This window comes from Myotis brandtii, unplaced genomic scaffold (genome assembly GCF_000412655.1).
Source record: "Myotis brandtii unplaced genomic scaffold, ASM41265v1 scaffold190, whole genome shotgun sequence".
Lineage (NCBI taxonomy): Eukaryota > Metazoa > Chordata > Mammalia > Chiroptera > Vespertilionidae > Myotis > Myotis brandtii.
This window is the reverse complement of record NW_005357076.1, coordinates 4213049-4233934: the sequence shown is the minus strand read 5'-3', so window position 1 is coordinate 4233934 and position 20886 is coordinate 4213049. Positions and strand designations below refer to the sequence as shown.

General features: G+C 38.4%; 1 protein-coding gene across 1 annotated transcript in view; it reads left to right on the top strand.

The window, feature by feature from the left end:
• Positions 1-1068: 1068 nt before the first annotated feature.
• The window catches only part of VCL (vinculin), a 67306-nt gene continuing 47488 nt past the window's right edge, over positions 1069-20886 (top strand). Inside the window, exon 1 of the mRNA XM_005864656.2 lies at positions 1069-1162. Within this exon, the coding sequence (XP_005864718.1) occupies positions 1143-1162 (20 nt within the window). The 5' untranslated portion in view covers positions 1069-1142. The remainder of the gene's footprint in view (positions 1163-20886) is intronic.

Sequence of the window (20886 nt, the reverse complement as noted above, 5' to 3'; positions counted from 1 at the left end):
TATTAGTTTTTAAACTAAAAAAAGTCTATATTCACATTCCAGAAAATTAGAAAACAGGAAATATAGATAATTAATAAAACCACTGGTAACATATTATTTTATACTCTTTCACTGTTTTGCCTTATACATATGGATTTTTTGTTTTGTTTTGTTCATAGTGTATCATTTTTATTCTTCCTTATAAATGAAATATAATGTCAAATTTTCCCATAGTGCTTTATAACCATTGTTTTAATAACCCCACAGTACTCAATCTAAAGATATATCTTAATTTACTTAAGTATTCCTTGTTGTTGGATACGTTATTTTAAAAACATTTTGGCTTTCATAACTACCATGATAATGAATACTTTGTGAATATTGTTATTACCATATTTGATATTATTGCTAATAGGGTATATTCTCATAAGTGGAACTCCCAGATATGACATTTTTTATGTTCCTTAACACACACTAACAAATGATTGTTTAAAGAGAATATACCAATTTATATTTCCACCAGTAAGGTGTAAAACTATTCCATTGCAGCATTTAGCATTATATATTTTTCCTTTTTAAGTTAATCTTTAAAAAGAATTAGGGGGAAAATATGCAGATTACTAGTGAAGTTGTGTACTAGTATTTTCATATGTTTGGTTTCTAATTTCAGAGTCATAATTCCATCACATATTTTTCCCAATCCAATAACATTTTTCCCCTCTATAAACACGTTAGCCTACTCACCTTGATTCAGGTACTTCGTGTGCTTTTTTAGAGACAAAGCAGTTTGTCAGTTAAACATGCACACATCACCCTATATATTTCAATGAATTTTTTTTCTCTGTGCTCAATGATGCCTTCCAAGTAATTACTCTACAGATGGTAACAGTACATTATGTTTGTACTTCAGATTGTTATCCAAGTGTGTTGTGGAAGCATATATGGGAGAAATCTTGATAATTGTAAAATATTCCAAAATTTTCTTTGAATTTAATTACTATAAAGTATATAAATATAGTATAAAGTATACTATCAAGTTTTAAATATGGTTTACCAAAAGTTTTTAAAGTCTAAGAATTCATATTTAAATTGTGACTCTCTTTCCTCTCTAGGTTGGGAAAGAGACTGTTCAAACCACTGAGGATCAGATTTTGAAGAGAGATATGCCACCAGCATTTATTAAGTGAGTAATTAAAATAGTCTTTTGTTGCTAAGAAGAATAATCCTCTTCTTAAGAAAGAAAAGTAAAAAAAAAAAAAAAGAAAGAAAAGTAACTATTCCAGTTATATTTTAAAATATAATACTGTGTTTAAAATTGAAATTTCAATTTTTCATCTTTTAACACTTAGGTTTCCTACTGCTGATTTTATTCATTTGTGTTAGGCATTTTAAACATTATTATTATTTTTCAAGACCACTGTATTTGATGTTTATTTTTAATTATTTTTATTTGAGAGATAGATAGATATTTGTTGTTCCACTCATTTATGCTCATTTATGTATTCATTGGTTGATTGTTGTATGTGCCCTGATTGGAGATTGAACCACAACCTTGGCATATCAGGATGATGCTCTAATCAACTGAGCTACCTGGCCAGGGCAACATAATTATTTAATAAAATCATGGCTTCTGAGTGTTGTTTTCCAGAATGAAAAGGATTCAGAAACATTCTGATCTTAGCATGCATAATAAGCCTGAATTATATACTGAACACCTTTGCTTGGAGATAAGGGAATAAACTTAAAAACCATTATTATATTTCATAGCATTTTAAATTTGTTATATTTACATATCACCTAATTCTCTTACAAATAATTTTCAGACATTCTGGCCTATCCTGCATAAAAGCAGAGATACTAACTTTTGATTAGTTAAAACTTCCCAGGTTCTTGCTTATATTGGCTTTGATTAATGGCTTTGTTCTAAATGGCAGTCAAGTCCTAAGTAAAAGTAAACATTGATGCATAACAGTTTTTATTATTTTATTTCTTTTAAAAAAGACTTAAAATTGATTTTTAGAGAAAGAGGAAGGGTGAGGGAAAGAGAGAGAAACATTGATGTGAGAGATTGATTGGGTGCCTCCTGCATGCCCCCTACCAGGGATCGAGCCCCACAACCTAGGCATGTACCCTGACTGGGAACTGAACCGGCAACCTTTTGATGTACAGGACAATGCCCAACCAACTGAGCTACACTGGCCAGGGCCCATAACAATTTTTTAAAAAAGTAGAGCCTCTGCAAGTCAATAAGAATGAGATAAGTATTCAGTTACATAAAAGGAAGTCAGATAATATCAGTTGTTGATGAGGATGTGGAGCAATTGGAACTCCTATATACTGCTCTTGGGAATGTAAATTGGTACAGACACTTTGAGAAAGAAGTTTGGTATTAACAAAGGAGAAGATAGGAAATTCCACTGTCAGGTATGTTCCCTAGAGAAACCCATGCACACTAGGATCCATATACAAAAATATTGATATTGACAATGTTCATAATGACCCTTTTGGTCTATCTACAGTTGAATGGATAAAAACAATCATGGTGTAGTCACAAATTGGAATATTAATCAGTAATAAAGGAATGGGAATTTTTCCCTTTAAAGTGATTGATTTTATGTTAAATTAATTTCACCTCAATTAGAATAAAAGAGTAAATGAATCTCAAAAACAATTGAGAGATATGAATGAATTTTTGATAGCTATATAGATAGTTAGGTTTCATTTATTTAAAGTTCAGAAACATTGTAGAAATAAACTGGCATGTTTATTTGTTAGCGGTGTCTGTTTATTTGGTAAAATGATAAAGATGAGTAAGGAAAAATGATCATAAAAGTCAGAGTAGTGGTACCTCTGGGAAGAAGAAAGAGGGATTTACACAGGGAGAAGCACATAGGGGCTTCTAAAATGGTAATAATGTTCTATTTCTTGACTTATAGTGTTGAGTTGTTTTGACTTATAGTGTTGAGTTGTTTTGACTTATAGTGTTGAATTGTTTTGATTTGTAGTGTTGACTTACAGTGTTGGGTGGTTGTTGTTTTTTAATAATTATTATATTATACATATGTTTTGGGCATTTTTTTCTGTATGTATGTTATACATCACAGTTTTAAAGTGAGATGTGTTTATTTTTATCCTCCTTATGTTCTATTATTTTAATTGAACAGATGCAAATTTTCACCCTTATGGATGTCTTCATATTTCTAACTTACTTAAGTGGGTGTTTCTACAGAACTATGTTTCTGTTAATTCTGCAAAATGTTCAGGTGTCAAAGGTACCGGAAGCATCTGTGTTTTGTAGAACCTGTTTTGTGGGAGTATCTTTTTTGGGGGAGAGGGGGGTATCTTTTTTTACTTGCTTGTATTGACCTTGGTGACCTCCAAAGTTTCTTCTAGCTCTAACCAATGTGAGCGTACGTTGGTTATGTGCCATTGCATCAGCATAGTAATATTAAGAGGAATCCTATGCTGTCAGTAAACATATTATAATTAAACTTACATTTACCTTACCTTAAAAACATAGCCCCAGCTTGTACCCATTTGCCTATCACTCTCTGAAAGGGATAGAGCATGGTGAGAGTGTACAGGGGATTTTAATGTCAGATGGGTGGTTGGACTAGATGATCCCACAGAAAGTTCTTTCAACCTTGATATTTAAGTCTGAATATCATTTGATTAGTAAATGAATTTCTTTAGTAAACTCATTACTGCTTACTACCAGAAACATACCTGTGAATTATGTAATTTGCTCTCATAGGCTTCTTTGGGAACTTAGAAAAATTAAGGAGTGTGTCCTAATTGTGATAACATCTTTTAAAAACTAGGTAATTTTAAAACAAAACAAATTGATCACCCTTGATGGTAACTAGGACACCAACCCCTTTAAAGTGATTGATTTTATGTTAAATTAATTTCACCTCAATAAATTGGTAATTTATTTTTTTATTTTCTTCTTTCTTTATTTTTAAAAAATCTTTATTATTGAGGGTATTATAGATATCCCACTTTTTTCCCTCATTGCCCCTCTCCACCCAGTTCCCACCCAGACCCAGGACTTTGCTACCCTATTGTCTGTGTCCATAGATAATGCATATATGCACGTAAGATCTTTGGCTAATCTTTTCCTGTCCCACTCCTCCCTTCCTTCTGAGATTTGCCAGTCTGTTCCATATTTCCATGCCTCTGATTCTATTTTATTCACCAGTTTATTTTGGTCATTAGATTTCTTATTCATTTATTTTATTTTTTGTTTATTTTGATTTCTAGATTCAATTGTTGATAGATATGTATTTATTGCTTTTTTAATGTTCATATTTTTTATCTTTTTTTTTCTTCTTCTTCCTCTTCTTAAAGAATACCCTTCAACATTTCATGTAATACTTGGTTTAGTGGTGATGAATTCCTTTAGCTTTTTATTGTCTGTGAAGCTCTTTATCTGACCTTCAATTCTAAATGATAGCTTTGCTGGGTAGAGTAATTTTGGTTGTAATAGGTCCTTGCTATTCATGACTTTGAGTATTTCTTTCTTTTTTTTTTTTACTTTGAGTATTTCTTGCCACTCCCTGCTGGCCTGCAACGTTTCTGTTGAGAAATCAGCTGACAGTTGTATAGGTTCTCCCTTGTAGGTAACTAACTGCTTTTCTCTTGCTGCTTTTAAGAGTCTCTCTTTGTCTTTAACCCTTGGCATTTTAATTATGATCTATCTTGGTGTGGCCCTCTTTGGGTTCCTCTTGTTTGGGACTCTCTGTGCTTCATGGATTTGTAAGTATATTTTTTTCAGCAGGTAGGGGAAGTTTTCTGTCATTATTTCTTATAGTTCTTTTTTGATATCTTGCTCTCTCTCTTCTCCTTCTGGTACCCCCATAATGTGAATGTTGGTACGCTTAAAGTTGTCCCAGAGGTTCCTTATACTATCTTCATATTTTTGGATTCTTTTTTCTTTTTGCTCTTCTAATTGGGTGTTTTTTGCTTCTTCATATTCCAAATTGTTTGTTTGATTTTCGGAATCCTCTACTATTGAATCCTTGAAAATTATTTTTAATTTTAGTTAGTGTATACTTAATTTCTGACTGATCCTTTTTCATGTCTTTGACATTCTCAGTAACATGCTTAAAAGTCTCACTAAGTCCCTTGAAGCTCTCATTGAGATTCTTGGGTAATCTTACAATTATTGTTTTGAATTTTGTATCCAGTAGTTTGTTTGCTTCCATTTCTTTCATTTCTGACATGTTTCTTCGTCTCTGCATTTTGGTTGCTTCCCTGTTTGTTTCTATATTAGGTAGAGCTGCTATGTCTCCTGGAATTGGTAGAGTGGCCCTGTGTAGTAGGTGTCCTGCAAGGCCCAATGGCTCAGTCTCCCCAGTCACCTGAGCAGGGCACTCTAGGTGCGCTCTTGTGTGGGCTGTGTGCACAGTCTTAAAGTTGAACCTTGATTGCTGTTGGTGTCACTGGAAGAATTGATCTCCTGGCCAATTGGCTGTGAGGAGCAGCTGTGACTATAGTGGAAGAGCAGCTATGCAGGAGTCACCCCTATGGAGCAGGACTTGCTTCAGTGGGGTTTTGGTGCTCACTGAGTCTGCCCCTTGAGTGTGTCGCTTGTGGATGTATAGAGTTGTAATCTGGTATGGTCTGAAGCTGTCCACTGGCTCTGGGGCCTCCTGGGAGGTGCAAAGTCAGCCACTGCCTGGGGCCACTTGGCAGGAGCTACAGAGAAGTTTGCAGACAGCTGCTACTTGTATTGGGCTTGTGAAGTGCCCAGATGAGGCCCAGTTGAGAAGCAAGGCAAGCTGGTGTTAGTGCCGGGTCTTGGGCCTTTTATTGATAATTTGGGCACCCTGATGCCAGTTGCTGCTTGCTTGAGAGATTTTAGCAAAGTTTGAAGCCTGAACCAGGATAGGTCATTCATATGGAAAAGCTGTTGCAAACAGCTTGGGTGGCGCTGCAAACAGCTTGGTTGGGGTGGGGTCTCAGGGAATCATCAGAGCAGAGCGAACAGTGTGAGCCAGGCTGATGGAAACTCAGATATGGCTGCCGGTCAGCTCTGCAATGGGGGAGGTCCTAGCACCTGAACATTAACCTCTGTAAGGACCCCCATATGGAAGAAAGCCACCTCCAAATTCCTGCCGGGATGCCAGACAGTCTGGTTCCTCCCGGTATGTCCCTGGGTCCCCCAAAGCCTCCCGGCGCTGGAGCTCAGAGTGATTGAGCCCGAGTAAGTTTGTGCACAGGCCTTTTAAGAGGAACACCTCGTTTCCAGCAGCCTCTGCATCACTCTGCCACAATCCCCGCTGGTTTTTACAGTCTGAAGTTATGGGTACTTCTCTTTCCAGCTCTGGGAGCCTGGCTGGGGGTCTGGTGTGGGGCTAGGACTCCTTGCTCCTCACAGGGGGTGGGGGCCTCTGCAGCTGAGATAGCCCTCCCAATTAAAAAAATGGCACATGTGGATGTTGGACTGGCCCAGCCGTGGGCAAACTATGGCCCGCGGGCCGGATCCGGCCCATTTGAAATGAATAAAACTAAAAAAAAACAAAAAAGACCGTACCCTTTTATGTAATGATGTTTACTTTGAATTTATATTAGTTCACACAAACACTCCATCCATGCTTTTGTTCCGGCCCTCCGGTCCAGTTTAAGAACCCATTGTGGCCCTCGAGTCAAAAAGTTTGCCCACCCCTGGACCAGCCTGTTCCGCGCCTCCTCCCCTACAACCAGTCTCAGTGTGCTTTCTTTACTTCTCTAGTTGTAGGACTTCCAGTTAGCCAGCTTTCAGCAGTTCTGAATGATGGTTGTTCTGTATTTTAGTTATAATTTTGATGTGGTTGTGGGAGGCGGTGAGTACCGGTGTTTATTTATGCTGCCTTCTTGGTTCGCTGGTAATTGATAATTTAAAGAAAATAATTAAACATTTATCCTGCTTTTCCAAAGGTTCCTCAAAAAATTAAAAATAAAAAACTACCATATAATCCAGCAATTCCACTTTTGGATATTTATCCAAAGGAAATGAAATCACTGTCTCAAAAGATATCTGCACCTCCATGTTCATTGCAGCATTATTTACAGTAGCCAAAACATGGACACAACCTAACTGTGCATCAATGAATGAATGGATAAAAATTTTATATATGTGTAACATATACACTTATATATTATTTGTATATATGTGTAATATTCAACCATATTATTCAACCATATTATTATTCAACCATAAAAATGAAGGAAACCCTGCTGTTTGCAACTACATAGGTGGACCTTGAGGGCATTATCTTAAGTGAAATCAGAGAGACACATACTGTATGATCTCATTCATTGTGGAATCTTGAAAAAACCAAAAAAAAACTGAAACTCATAGATACAGAAAATAGATTGGTAGATGCCAGAGGCCCAGGGTTGGGAATGGATAAAAGGGTAAAGGTGATCAGAAGGTACAGACATCTAGTTATAAGAGAGATGAGTCTTGGGAGTGTAATGTAATGTGTAATATGTGATGTTACTATAGTTAACAGTACTGTATTTTAGATTTGAAAGTTGCTAAAGGATCTTAAAAGTTCTCATCACAAGAAAAAAATTTGTGACTACCCTGCCTTTTCTATACAGACTTTATTTCACTATAGCCTAGTAGCTCTAATTGATGGAGAGGAATTCTAACCAACAGGTGTGGAAAAAATGACAGAAAGTCATCATTGTACAACTTCTAAGGAGACTATTGGTTTTGGTAAAGATCATTAATGGATGAAACCATTTAGATCAGTGGTTCTCAACCTTGGCTGCACATTACAATCACCTGGGAATCTTTTTAAAATCCTGATTTCTGGGGTGGGGCCACAACATTAGTAACAAAGAAACAGAATTTCCGGAGGATGAGGCCCAGAAATCAGGATTTTAAAAAGATTTCCAGGTGATTGTAATGTGCAGCCACGTTTGAGAACCACTGATTTAGATGCTTTAACCTTTATCATTCCATGGGGAAAACCCTGGTCTCCTTGGGAAAACATTGGAAGGGAAAATTGCGTTATGATAACTGAAAAATTTAAAAATACATAACTTAGTATGCTATACTCTCCAGAGTACAAAAACGATATGACTGGTTGTTAAACAAAGTTTGGGGCATATAAATATTCTGCAATTTAAAACATGATCATTGTTAATGCTATTCTTGTTTTTCTTTAGAATGCAAAATAAAGCAGAAAATAACTTCAGTAGATGCCGTGACTGGGAGGGGGAGGGGACAGAGAGGGGAAAACAGATGGAAACAATTAATGACATCCTTGGAATTGTTGAGTAGGACATTCTTTTGGGCTGTTTGGTTGATGTTTGGAAGTTTCCAGGGCATGATTGACTGAAGCTTCCTCTGTCATCCAGTTTCACAAGGATTTCTAAGTATATGCTTTGGCAACACTATAGAATAAAATAAGCCCCGGCCTGCAAACTGAAGGGCCCCGGGTTCGATTCTGGTCAAGGGCACATGCCCAGGTTGCGGGCTTGATCCCCAGTAAGGGGCATACAGGAGGCAGCCGATCAGTGATTCTCTCTCATCATTGATGTTTCTATCTCTCTCTCCCTCTCCCTTCCTCTCTGAAATCTATAAAAAATATTAAACAATTAAATAAAATAAGTTTTAAACATTTATTCTTAGATCAGTCTCTACTCCTAGAATGTTAGGATATTAGGGCTGGAGAAATCAGAAGACTTGTGCTCTATCGATAAATTTATACCTAAGCAATCTTATATATATTTAGATATTTTTTAGGGAAGGATATGACATTTTCAGAATTTTTGACATTTTCAGGATTTGGGGGTCCCAAAATCAAATCATGGTCTATTTGCGTGGCTAGCAATTAAGGGAATGTTTGAATGTTGGAGAATGGTTTAGTATCAGTGAAAGATTATATAGCTGAGTTGTAACCGTTGACGAGGGACTTCCAGTGCTTGAACAATTCCTTATTGTAAAAGTGAGAGCCATTTTAATATAGAGCAAGATTTGCATTGTCACAGGAAGGTTTCTTGGGGAGGCAAAAGTTGTCTGATCCCTGACTCCATTGGCAGATAGAGTTTACAATTTACTAATTTTACCCAAGATTGCATTAATAGCCATACTGTTGCTCAAAAGGTGTAGGGTTGCATGGCAATTGCCATAGAAGTTGCCTCAATCTCCAGACTCTAGGAATACTATACTATTAAAATATTGGCTAAACTTGCCCTATAAGAAGTTGTTTATTTCTTTAGAGACTGTCAGCAGGAGATTTAGCTACTGTACTCCTATTTGCCTTTTGCTCCATTGTCGTCTATCCTCATCATCAGACAACAGCAGTAATATGTCTGTGCAATTGATTGATTAATGGGCTGGATGCACTAACTGTTTAATTAAATATTTATTGATTAATATCTGTGTGTTTAGCATGCTAAGTGCTGCATATAATAGCAGTTCTTATCCGTGTATTATGAAAGATCACTGGTAAGACATATTACAAGTTATTTATTAATAGTAATAAAGGGCCAAAGCTTGTGAATACTTTACTTTTCTGAAAAGTAAATTGAGCATATTCAAAGTCACTTGTATAATAATATCCCTCTCATTTTTTATCTCGAGGTTTTTTTTTTTTTCTTTTTTTTCTTTTAACCTTTCCTGAAGTAAAATATATCCACTGGCTTTTATTATGCTTTCTTTAGTGGGAGAGAAATTAGTGGAATTACAGTTATTGTGGCTGGAAATTGTGCATAATCCCGGGTACACTCATGGGGGTATGTCTCATATGTGAGTTTTATTCTTCCATGTATCATAGAGGAACAAAGGTGGAAAACTGCTGCTGTAGAGAAATTACTAAAAAATGCTTTAAGAATGTCAAATGAAAGAGCTGCAATCTAGACTAACTTTAGAAAGAGTGCTATCACTGTAGGGAGGAACAGTAGAAAGGGGCTTCACGTAGGAAGTGGGACTTGGGACAATAGGTGTAGGGAAAAGGAAAATGCTTTGTGGGGACAGTTGTGGGAGAAAGGAAAACACTCCTAGTGGCATGAGCCAGTCGTGGGGGCCTGTGAGGGGAGGAACAGCCACGCTGGGAGCATAGGAACTAAGCTTAAATCGGTAGGTAGGTTGGGCCAGGTGATGAAGGCTCTTGGAAGCCAGGCAGAGGAATTTGGAATTGGGCAGCAGAAAAGCTTTGCAGTTTTGTTGTTGTTGTTAATTCTCACCTGAGGATATTTTTCCATTGTTTTTGTTTGTTTGTTTTTGTTTTTTTTTGTTTTGTTTTTTTTTAGAGAGAGTGGAAGGAGGGAGAGAGAGAGAAAAAAACATAGATGTGAGAGAGACACATCAATTGGTTGCCTCTCACACATGCCTTGACCAGGGAGCCTGCAACCCAGGTAGGTGCTCTTAACCGGTTCTGGAACCCACGACACCTCTATAGGGTGTCCCAAAATTCACGCAAGAAGTAATTTTGATAGAAAACACAGGTTTATAATTAAAAATTGTAAATTTTTTATTGATTCATAAAGTATACAGTATAGGGTTATCTATGGAATAGCACATCGGCTAAATGGCCTCCACGGTTTTGCTGGCACATACGCAAAGCCGTGGTCTTCATTGGTCTTCATTGTCCCTGCTCCTGGGCCATAATTGGTACTTGGTAATGCTTATCAAATTGAAGAGATTGAAATCAAAGGGCAACAGATATTAGAATCTGATTCAATAAACCAAGTAAAATTAGGCTTTTATTTTTTGTTGTTGTTGTTAATGCTCACGCAAAATTCAAATCTTGCGTGAATTTTGGACACCCTATATGTGCAGGCCGACACTCTGACCACTGAGCAACTCCAGCCAAGGGCGCTTTGCAGTTATTGAGCATTAGAATGACAAGGTGAAAATGGTTTTTCAGGAAGATTCATGGCCAAATACAGGATGAAATAGGTGCTGGTCTAGGAGAGGAGGCCGTATATCAAAACAACCAGATTCATTTTCTGTCGGTGTGGATTTGTGTCAAATTGATTCCTTACAGATAAAAAATGTTTATGGCAGACTATTTGCCTTGGAAAAATTGCTGTTGCAGTATACAGTGGAATTTTGTTATTTCTGCAGAAATGGATAAGGAAGGCAGTTCTTGGATCTCATCCAAGGGTGTTCAGTATCTGAACATATGAAAAGGCGTCACTTGTGAGGTAGTTTTGTGGTATGAACTTTTCAAAAAGGGCATAATGCTCTTTGTATGTTGGCAGGCAAATGACAGTTTCGTTTAGAACTGTGCCTCAGTGCTGCTCTGAACAGTCTGCTTGAAGCCATCAGAACTTTGATTCGCCACTTGGACTATTTTTGAAAAATATTGTAATGTCTAGGCCTATTGAATAAAAGAATGTTCTTAAAATACTCTGTGAAAAGGAGTATGTACTATTGGCAAACTACATGATTCTCATTAATCATATTTTCTAGTAAATTACCTTGTTTTAACTGTTAAAACTTTCTTAGTGAAGCACAGTTACAGCATATATTTGTATGAATTTACCTTGACTGATATTCATGTACGAAAAAGAAATTTGAAAAAGATTAAAACATGTTTATATTTAATTTATATCTCTTTTGACTTAAACTAGTGGAGCATTTTTAGAGCACCAGTCTTTATATTTAGCTTTTTCTTTCCTTATGATCATTAACGCTCAAAATAATTTGTGATGAAATTTGTATTTTTAGACACTCTTCTCTGTGAAAGTGCCCAGAATATCTTTTTTTAGAATTCATTCTTAGATCATACCCCTCAGTGCACTTTGCTTGTCTGGGCATAATGGGTGATTCTAATGTTTTTGTTTTTGCAACATGAGTTTTTTGGTGTGTGGTCCTTTTCATAGGCTATCTTAAGAGAACTTTGTCTCTTAATGTAGATAAATAAGTTTCTGTGAGACAGTCATTCAGATCTGCCAGCTGACTTGATGCATTTGTGACGTAGAGGAAGCACTCAAAACTTCAGTTAACCTTGAACTTGCCACATTAAACATACTTGGGTACTACTGTTTTTCACAGACTTTCTCAAACAAAAATGATTTGTTAAGTTTGAGTCTTCTGTATAATGAGCTCTGCGTCATTTTATTAACCTGCAGAACAGGTTGGCCGAAATTTAATCCTTAGTTTACTTTGTATACCCTTCATGATTAAGAAATAAACGGATACAATTTTAAATATGTAATACTTTAGCTTCCATTGTATCTACAGAGTAATCAAAATCACATGATTAAAAGGACCCTAGGGGGAGGGGGCAAAGAGGAGGGAGTGGGGGACATCTGTAATACTGTCAACAACAAAATAGAAAGGAACCCAAGGGTCAAGGGAACTCACATTTATTGAGTAAATATCAGTGGGCCAGGTATTTATATATTTTCATTTTTGCATGCTATTCTGAGAACACCAACTTAAAGGTATTAATATGTTACATTTTACAGATAAGAAAACTGAGATTCGACAAACTTTAACTCACCCAGAGTCGCTCAGCTTGTAAGTGGCAGGACATGTTTCTTATTGGTGGTCCCCAGGCTTCCAAGTCCATGTTCTTTCCACAGTCTGACCTTTCAAGAAGTCGTGTAGTCCACCCCTCTCTCTGCAGGCAGTACTAACTTTATACCTAGAGGTTAACCGTTTATACTTTCCCTAAGTATTTCCAAAGAAGGAATATTACATATATACTTAGTGATGTACTACAGTGTCTTGCAACTCTTAAACTGTAAAGAAGTTAAAATCATAACATTAAAATTTTTTAAAAAAAATTATCGATTTGAGAGAGAGAGAGAGAGAGAGAGAGAGCAAGAGAAACATTGATTTGTTGTTCCACTCATTTATGCATTCATTGGTTGCTTGTATGTGCCCTGACTGGGGATTGAACCCACAACCTTGGTGTATTAGGATGATGCTCTAACCAACTAAGCTACCTGGCTGGGGCCCAAAGTTGTAACATTTTATTTTATTTTTTTAAATGATGGGGTTTTTCTTCTTCTTTTTTTTTTTTAAAGAAAGTATTTTTATTGATTTCAGAGAGGAAGGGAGAAGGAGAGAGAGATAGTAACATCAATGATAAGGGAGAATCTCCTGCATGCCCCTACTGGGGATTGAGCCCACAACCCAGGCATGTGCCCTGACCAGGAATCGAACCGTGACCTCCTGGTTCATAGGTCGATGCTCAACTGCTGAGCCACACCATCCAGGCCAAAGTCATAACATTTTAAAGTGAAAAGGGATTATAGAGATTATTTAATCCAACTGTTTTATTTTATAGATGAACTAGGGGCCCAGTGCACAAATTTGTGCACCTTGAAAGGAACTGTGGGCTGTGAGGTTGTGGTAGGCACAGGGACGTGTCTCGGCCCATCCTCCGCACCCCCACCTGGTCCCTCTCACCGTGACCCCTGGCCCCCTGTCTGCTGGCAGCCCCGCTCCTGCCGCCGCCGCTCCCACATGCTGGTGCTGCCGGCGCAGGACCCACTTGCACATGCTGATGGCGCAGAGTGATTGAGGTTGGCACCGTCAGCGGGTGCTTCCCTGATCGCCCCTCAGGAGCAGGGGGAGGTGGAAAAGTCCTCAGGGGTGATCGGTACTGGCTGCGGGCGCTGGCAGTGGGTGTGAGCAGGGCCGTCACCAGCAGTGGATGCGAGAGGCGGCTGCTGGCCCCGATCACCCCTCAGGAACAGGGGGAGGTGGAGAATCCCTGAGGGGCGATTGGGGCCGGCAGCTGCCACTTGCATCCACTGACGGCGCCAAGCAATTGGGGCTGGCAGCAGGTGCAAGCGCTGGGCGGGACCACGATGCACAGGAGCAAAGAATTTTCAGTAACCACCAGAGGCTTGCCCCAATGACAGCGACCAGCTCACCTGCTACACCATCCCACCACGGCTGACGCCCGCCATGTTCCGCACGCGTTTCTTGGTGGTCAGCACATGTCATAGCGACCAGTTGTTCGGTTGTTCTGCCGTTCCGTCTATTTGCATATTAGGGTTTTATATGTCTAAGATTGAGGTAATTGCTGCCCCAGCCTTACCCTGCAAAAATGAAGAGACACTTAAATTAAACCACAAGTATTTCTTTAATTATTACCTTGACATAGGTCCAGTCCCAAATGAAGAAGTTAAGATTTAAATTTTTTTCACATCTATTGAAAATCTTTACTGTTCTTTCCTTTTTAGAAGCAACAAACAAACAAACCAACAAAACCAAAAACTTGTAAAATTAGCTCCATTTCTTGAATACTTTTTATGAGCTGGGTATTTTGCATTGTGTTATTTTATCTACTTTATCTTGGAGATGAGGAAGCTAAGACTCAGAGAAGCTCAGTAACTTGTTAAAAGTTACGCAGTACATAAATGGCAGATGTAGGATTCAAACCCTGAGCTATCTGACTCCCAGGTTGGTGCTCATTCCAGTTGCTAAGACTCTTTTTCATCCTTTATTATAAGAATCTCTTCTTATAACATAACTAGAGGCCCAGGGCACGAAATTCATGCACTCGGGGGGGGGGGGGGGGGGGTCAGCCCGGCCTGCGCCCTCTTGCAGTTCGGGAGCCCTTAGTGCTGCTGCGGAGGTGGGAGAGGCTCCCTCCACAGCCGCTGCGCTTGCCAGCCATGAGCCCAGCTTCTGGCTTAGTAGCACTCCCCCTGTGGGAGCGCACTGACCACCAGGGGGCAGCTCCTGCATTGAGTGTCTGCCCCCTGGTGGTCAGTATGCGTCATGGTGACTGGTTGTTCCACCGTTCAGTCGATTTGCATATTGGCCTTTTATTATATAGGATATTTCAATATTTCAAGCTTTATGTTTAGTCTTTCTTGTTTTTAAATAAATATATTTTAGCCCTAGCTGGTTTGGCTCAGTGGATAGAGCGCTGGCCTGTGGATTGAGGGTCCCAGGTTTGATCTGGTCAAGGGCACATGCCCAAGTTTCGGGCTTGGTCCCCAGTAGGGGGCATGCAGGAGGCAGCCAATCAATGATTCTTTCTCATCATTGATGTTTCTATCTCTCTCTCTCCCTCTCCCTTCCTCTCTGAAGTCAATAAAAATATACTTTAAAAAAACATATATTTTAGGTTCTTAATTTTGCTCTGAATCCTACATGTTTGGAAGCAGCTATAAGTAATTTAATAATGTTCAGCTCTAAATATTTTTTAATTTTGGTTGCAAATTCCTCTTTAACCATATGCATTATTTAGGAGTGTTTTATAAAGATTTCAAAGTTATTTTTACTATCTTTTTATTGTTATACTTCTAATTTAATTGCATTGTACTCAAAAGGCAATAGGTGGTATAAGAGCAACTCTTGGACATTATTTTGCAACATAATAAGTGGTCCATTATGATAAATGTTCTATATGTGCTTGAAAAGAAAGTGAAATCCTTTTTGCTTTTGGGTATAGGGTTCTTTTAATATTAATTAGGTCAGCATATAAATATTACTTATCAAGCATTCATAGACTTACAATTTTGTCTGTTTGAACTCTCAGTTTATGATTGACATATATTGAAATCTATAATAATTGTAGATTTGTTAGTTTTTCATGTAATTTTCAGTTTTAAACGTATTTCAAAGCAATATTATTAAGTGGTTATAAGTTTGTGATTTTCCTGGATCCTAAATTGTGTTAATTATTTTGTTGTTTATTATTCTTTTTTTAGAATGACTGTTGATTGATGTTAGCTTACTTGTATCTCCAGATTTTTTTTTTTAAAATCCACATCCTAGTTTTTGGATGTGGTTTTTCCTTATAAGCAAAATATCCTTTATAAGCAAAAATATTCCCTCATTCCACTTCATTTTGTGTTTAGGTATTTATACCTCTAACTCATTCATTACATTCTGTTGTAGAACAGTGATTGTCAATTTTTTTCAGCATAAAGACCTTCAAATAATAATAGTGAGGTTTTTATTATTATTAGTTGATTAAGAATGTTTAAGAACAAAAGATACAATGAATTTGTAATGTTTTAAAATAAATTTTTATTTTTATTAAGCACAATAGCATCAACATACATTTGAAAAGTACTGGCATCTGTAAAACATGCTTGTTTATACGCTCCTCTGCTTCTGCTATAATAATCCTAGCATGAGGTAGAGGGAAGACCATAGTTGCCAATGGACATGAAGGTAGCAGAGTTCTCGATTGAACCTTCTTCCTTCACAGATGCCAGATTTGAACAGGAGGTGAAGGAAGTAGGAACAAAGACAGGACTAGTCATTAAGGATTTGAAGGATTCAAAGGCTGTGACTCATACTCTTCCTTTCAAATAAGCTGCCTACTAAGACTTGAGGAGCATATAGCTTTGGGCAGCAGTGACACTTTAAACTCTCTCCTTCCCAGCATGCTATTTACCTTTAGGTATCTCTTGGCTCAGGCAGAATCTTGTTTTGTTTCACTGGCTGCATAATCTTCTAATGTCATCTGAAATAAAGAATTTAGTGAGCCTGTATTGTTTGTGTTTGTTTTAGGTTTGTGATCTCAAATGGACATGTCCTAGCATTGCCCTTAAAGGGTTTTGACTGTTTTCAGAATGAGTCACTGTGGTTTTTAATTTTGGTTTTGGGTTTGAAAAAGCAGAGTCCTATCGTATCACCGAGTTAGGACAGGGTAAGAAATTATTTGTGGATGAGGCCTGTAGGATCTTAAATCTAGGAACATGGAGTTAGAGCAGCACGTTTTGGTGTTATCACAGTATGCACATGGAGTTGGTGCTTTGCACTTGCTGCTTGCTCTAGATGAAAGTGGATCATGGTACTCTGTGTTCCTGACTCCCTCCTAAACACTATAACTGCTTGTGGCCTTCACTCAGTTTTCTAGATGACTAATGGCTGAGGATCCTTGACCTTTTTCAAAATGGCAACACCAGGAGCAAAGCACATTGACCAGTACTGGGATACCACAGAGTGAATTTACTTTAGCTATTTTAAAGTAAAATTTGTGCCAAAAGGCAAGTATATTAAAAAACAACACTTTATTTTTACATATCTCTCTAGTCTTTTGACATCTTCACATATATTGTTTTTATTATTTTTAAATCCCATGTATAAACACGATAAGATCTGAGGATAGAATGAATGGATTGCACTCTGGGTTCCGGTACTCCTCATAGAGGCAGGACTTCCTGTTAGAGGGAAACTGGAAAGCAGTTGCTGGAAATTTCACTAGAGCTCATTCCTCAGGTTAACAATTTAAATACTTAGTGAAGGGAGAATTTTTGAGGCTTCAGGAGTCATTTTCACTTATCAGACCTTTGGCTGATGGTAGATTCTAAATAAAGGGCAGGTTTGAAGGCCTGCCCTTCCCCTCATCCCCTGGCCTCTTGCAGGCATAATATTTAGGTAGGGCCTGGACTTTAATAAAGTCATAGAGAAGAAGAGTGTCTTGAAAGAAGATGTTTATTATGCAATTAAAATGATTAAATGTAAACACTTAACACACCATCATATTTGCAGTGGTTCTCAACCTTGGCTGCACATTAGAATCACCTGGGAATCTTTTTAAAATCCTGATAAAGGGCAGGTTTGAAGGCCTGCCCTTCCCCTCATCCCATGGCCTCCCTCAGGCACAATATTTAGGTAGGGCCTGGACTTTAATAAAGTCATAGAGAAAAAGAGTGTCTTGAAAGAAGATGTTTATTATGCAATTAAAATGATTAAATGTAAACACTTATACACACCATCATATTTGTGACCTGTTTTGGCACTTCATTTTTTTAAAGATATGTTTTTATTGATTTCAGAGAGATGAAGGGAAAGGAAAGAGAGATAGAAACATCAATGATGAGGGAGAATCATTGATCAGCTGCCTTCTGCACTCCCCCTACTGGGAATTGAGCCCACAACCTGGGCATATGCCTTGACTGGTAATCAAACTGTGACCTCCTGGTTCATGGGTTGATGCTCAACCATTGAGCAACACCAGCTGGGCTTGGCACTTCATTTTTAAATATGATGGGCTTTGCAAACAAATAAGTGGTCTGGGCTTCTCTTGATCTCTGAGAGACCCTGCCCAGATGGGAAGGGAAGTCTCAACAAGGTTATGGAGAGAGCAGGAATGGGCCTTACAGTCAAGTTTGCCTGCCAAATAATTATGCCAGGCCCAGCCTGGTTAGAAATGCGGGTGCTGCCCTTGCCTGGTAGCTCAGTTGATTAGAGCATCGTCCTAATAGGCCAACATTACAGTTTGGGTCCCCAGTCAGGGCACATATAAGAATCAACCAATGATTGCTTAAATGGGTGGAACAGAAAATTGATGTTTTTCTCCCCAGCCCCTCCCCCTCCCTCTCTCTCTTTAAAACAATAAAATAAAATAAAAAGAGGTAATGGAGGTGCTGGGTTCAGTGGCTACAGTGGGGAAAGCCTCACCTTCCAGCCAATTGTGTTCTCTTTCGGGTCCCCAGTCAGGGCACATACAAGAATCAACCAATGAATGCATAAATGGGTGGAATAGAAAATTGATGTGCGCCCAACCCCCCACCTTCCTCCCTCTCTGTCTTTAAAAACAAACAAACAAAAAAGAGGTAATGGTGCTGGGTTCAGTGGCTACAGTGTTCTCTTTCTTCTGCCTGTTTACTTCCAGTCTCCCAGGTGTTGTCTGTGCCTTGTGTGTAGGATATGCTTGTGGCCTGACCATCTCTCTTGAAATGACAGGTCCCAAGATGTAAACACCTGCTGCTTTGGGTGTGCTCCAGGGAAGCTGATGTCCATGAAATCAGATTTTCAGGTGTTCTATTCCATAGTACACCAGTCTTTTGCTAACAGAATTTTTTTTTTTTTGGTGTGTGAGATAGTATTTATAACCCAAATGTCTATACTGTCTAAGGTTAGGTTTTATTAATACAGGGAATTTGATATAGGATAGTTACTCCCACCCCCAACATGTTTTGGGGGGTGGGGTGAAAGTATTAACTTGTTGACTGTTTCAGAAAGCTTTCCAGATTTATTGATTGATTGATTGATTAATCCTCATCTGAGGATATTTTTCCATTGATTTTTAGGGAGAGTGGAAAAAAGAGAGAAAGAGAGAGAAACATTGATGTGAGAGAAATACATTGATTGGTTGCCTCCTGCATGTGCCCCTACCAAGGGCCGGGCTGGGGAGGAGCCTGCAACCCAGGTACGTGCTCTTGACCGGAATTGAACTTAGGACCCTTTGGTCCACAGGCTGATGCTCTATCCACTGAGCCAAACTAGCTAGGGCAGCTTTTCAGATTTAAATTATGGAGGAGTATATATCTAAATAGGTCCATGAGACTGTCTCCTTTATATTATTTTGTCCAAAGCTCTCTCCTTTACTTGACTAAATCAGTGAGCTGGGATATGTTGATTGATATTTACAGAAGCAGACTGAGATAGTTTGGCTTCAAGGTGAGTTACCTGAATATTGCGATAGTAGACTGTCCTTCTTTGTTAAGCCAGGACCATTACTAATGCATGTGTTACTTTTTATCTTCACCTGAGGATATTTTTTCCCATTGATTTCTAGAGGGAGTAGAAGGGACGGAAGAGGGGGGAGGGGAGAGAAAGAGATAGAGAGAAAGAATATTATTCCATTGGAAAAATAACTCAAAGAGATGCTGTGAAGAGAATCATGTTTATAAGTAGGTCTGAGCTTCTGAGGGCAGGAGCCTTGCTGTCTTCACCTTCTCCATCACAGCTTTCCTAATCTTTCAGGTAAAAATGACTACTCCCACTTTTATGTTCCTTCAACACATGCTGAATATACTTCTAAATACTAATTTGTTTTTGTTTACATGTATGTCTCTGTGTAAGGTGGTAACCCCTTAAAGCTAGGGACTTAAAAAAAATCTATTTCCAGGACTCATAACATGTAGTATGTGCTCAATATGTTAGATGAACAAATATATGAAAGGGCCCTAACCGGTTTGGCTCAGTGGATAGAGCGTTAGCCTGCGGACTCAGGGTCCCGGGTTCGATTCTGGTCAAGGGCATGGTTGCAGGCACATCCCCAGTAGGGAGTGTGCAGGAGGCAGCTGATCGATGTTTCTAACTCTATCCCTCTCCCTTCCTCTCTGTAAAAAAATCAATAGAATATATATTTTAAAAAAAATATATGAAAGGATTAAACTAAATGAATTTAAAATTAGTAACTTATTTCTGGATGCAGTCTAGAAGAATGTTTAAAAATGACTTGTGGCGGCCTGGCCAGCATGGCTCAGTGGTTGAGTGTCGACCTACAAACCAGGAGGTCACAGTTGGATTCCCTGTCAGGCCATATGCCCAGGTTGTGGGCTAGATCCCCAGTGTAGGGCATGCAGGAGGTGGCCAATCAATGATTCTCTCTCATCATTGATGTTTCTATCTCTCTCTCTTTTCTCCCTTCCTCTCTGAAATAAGTACAGATATATTTTTTAAAAAGACCTGGCTAATTCTTCTGACCTTCTCCTTTTAAAGTAAAATGACTTGTGGCAATCTTTATCATCTGTAGATTTGTTTTTTGTTTTTTTTTTTTAAAATATATTTTATTGATTTTTTACAGAGAGGAAGGGAGAAGGATAGAGAGTTAGAAACATCGATGAGAGAGAAACATCGATCAGCTGCCTCCTGCACACCCCCCACTGGGGATGTGCCTGAAACCAAGGTACATGCCCTTGACCGGAATCCAACCTGGGACCCTTCAGTCCGTAGGCCGGCACTCTATCCACTGAGCCAAACCAGTTACGGCTGTGGATTTGCTTTTCCCCTTATTTTTCTTAAATAAAAAATTCAGCATAAGGTTGTTTTTTGATTGGTGATCATTGAAGTCACATGGAACTGAATTTGGAACCTTTACATCTCTTAAATTGTATCAAGTTATACCATGTGGTAATTCTTGGAAGGATGGATTAGTGGATTATGAGTGAGCATATTTCGGGTCCCATGAGGCTGTCTTTGGTCCATTGATCTAAGAATTTTCTATTAATTTTGGTTGAAGATTC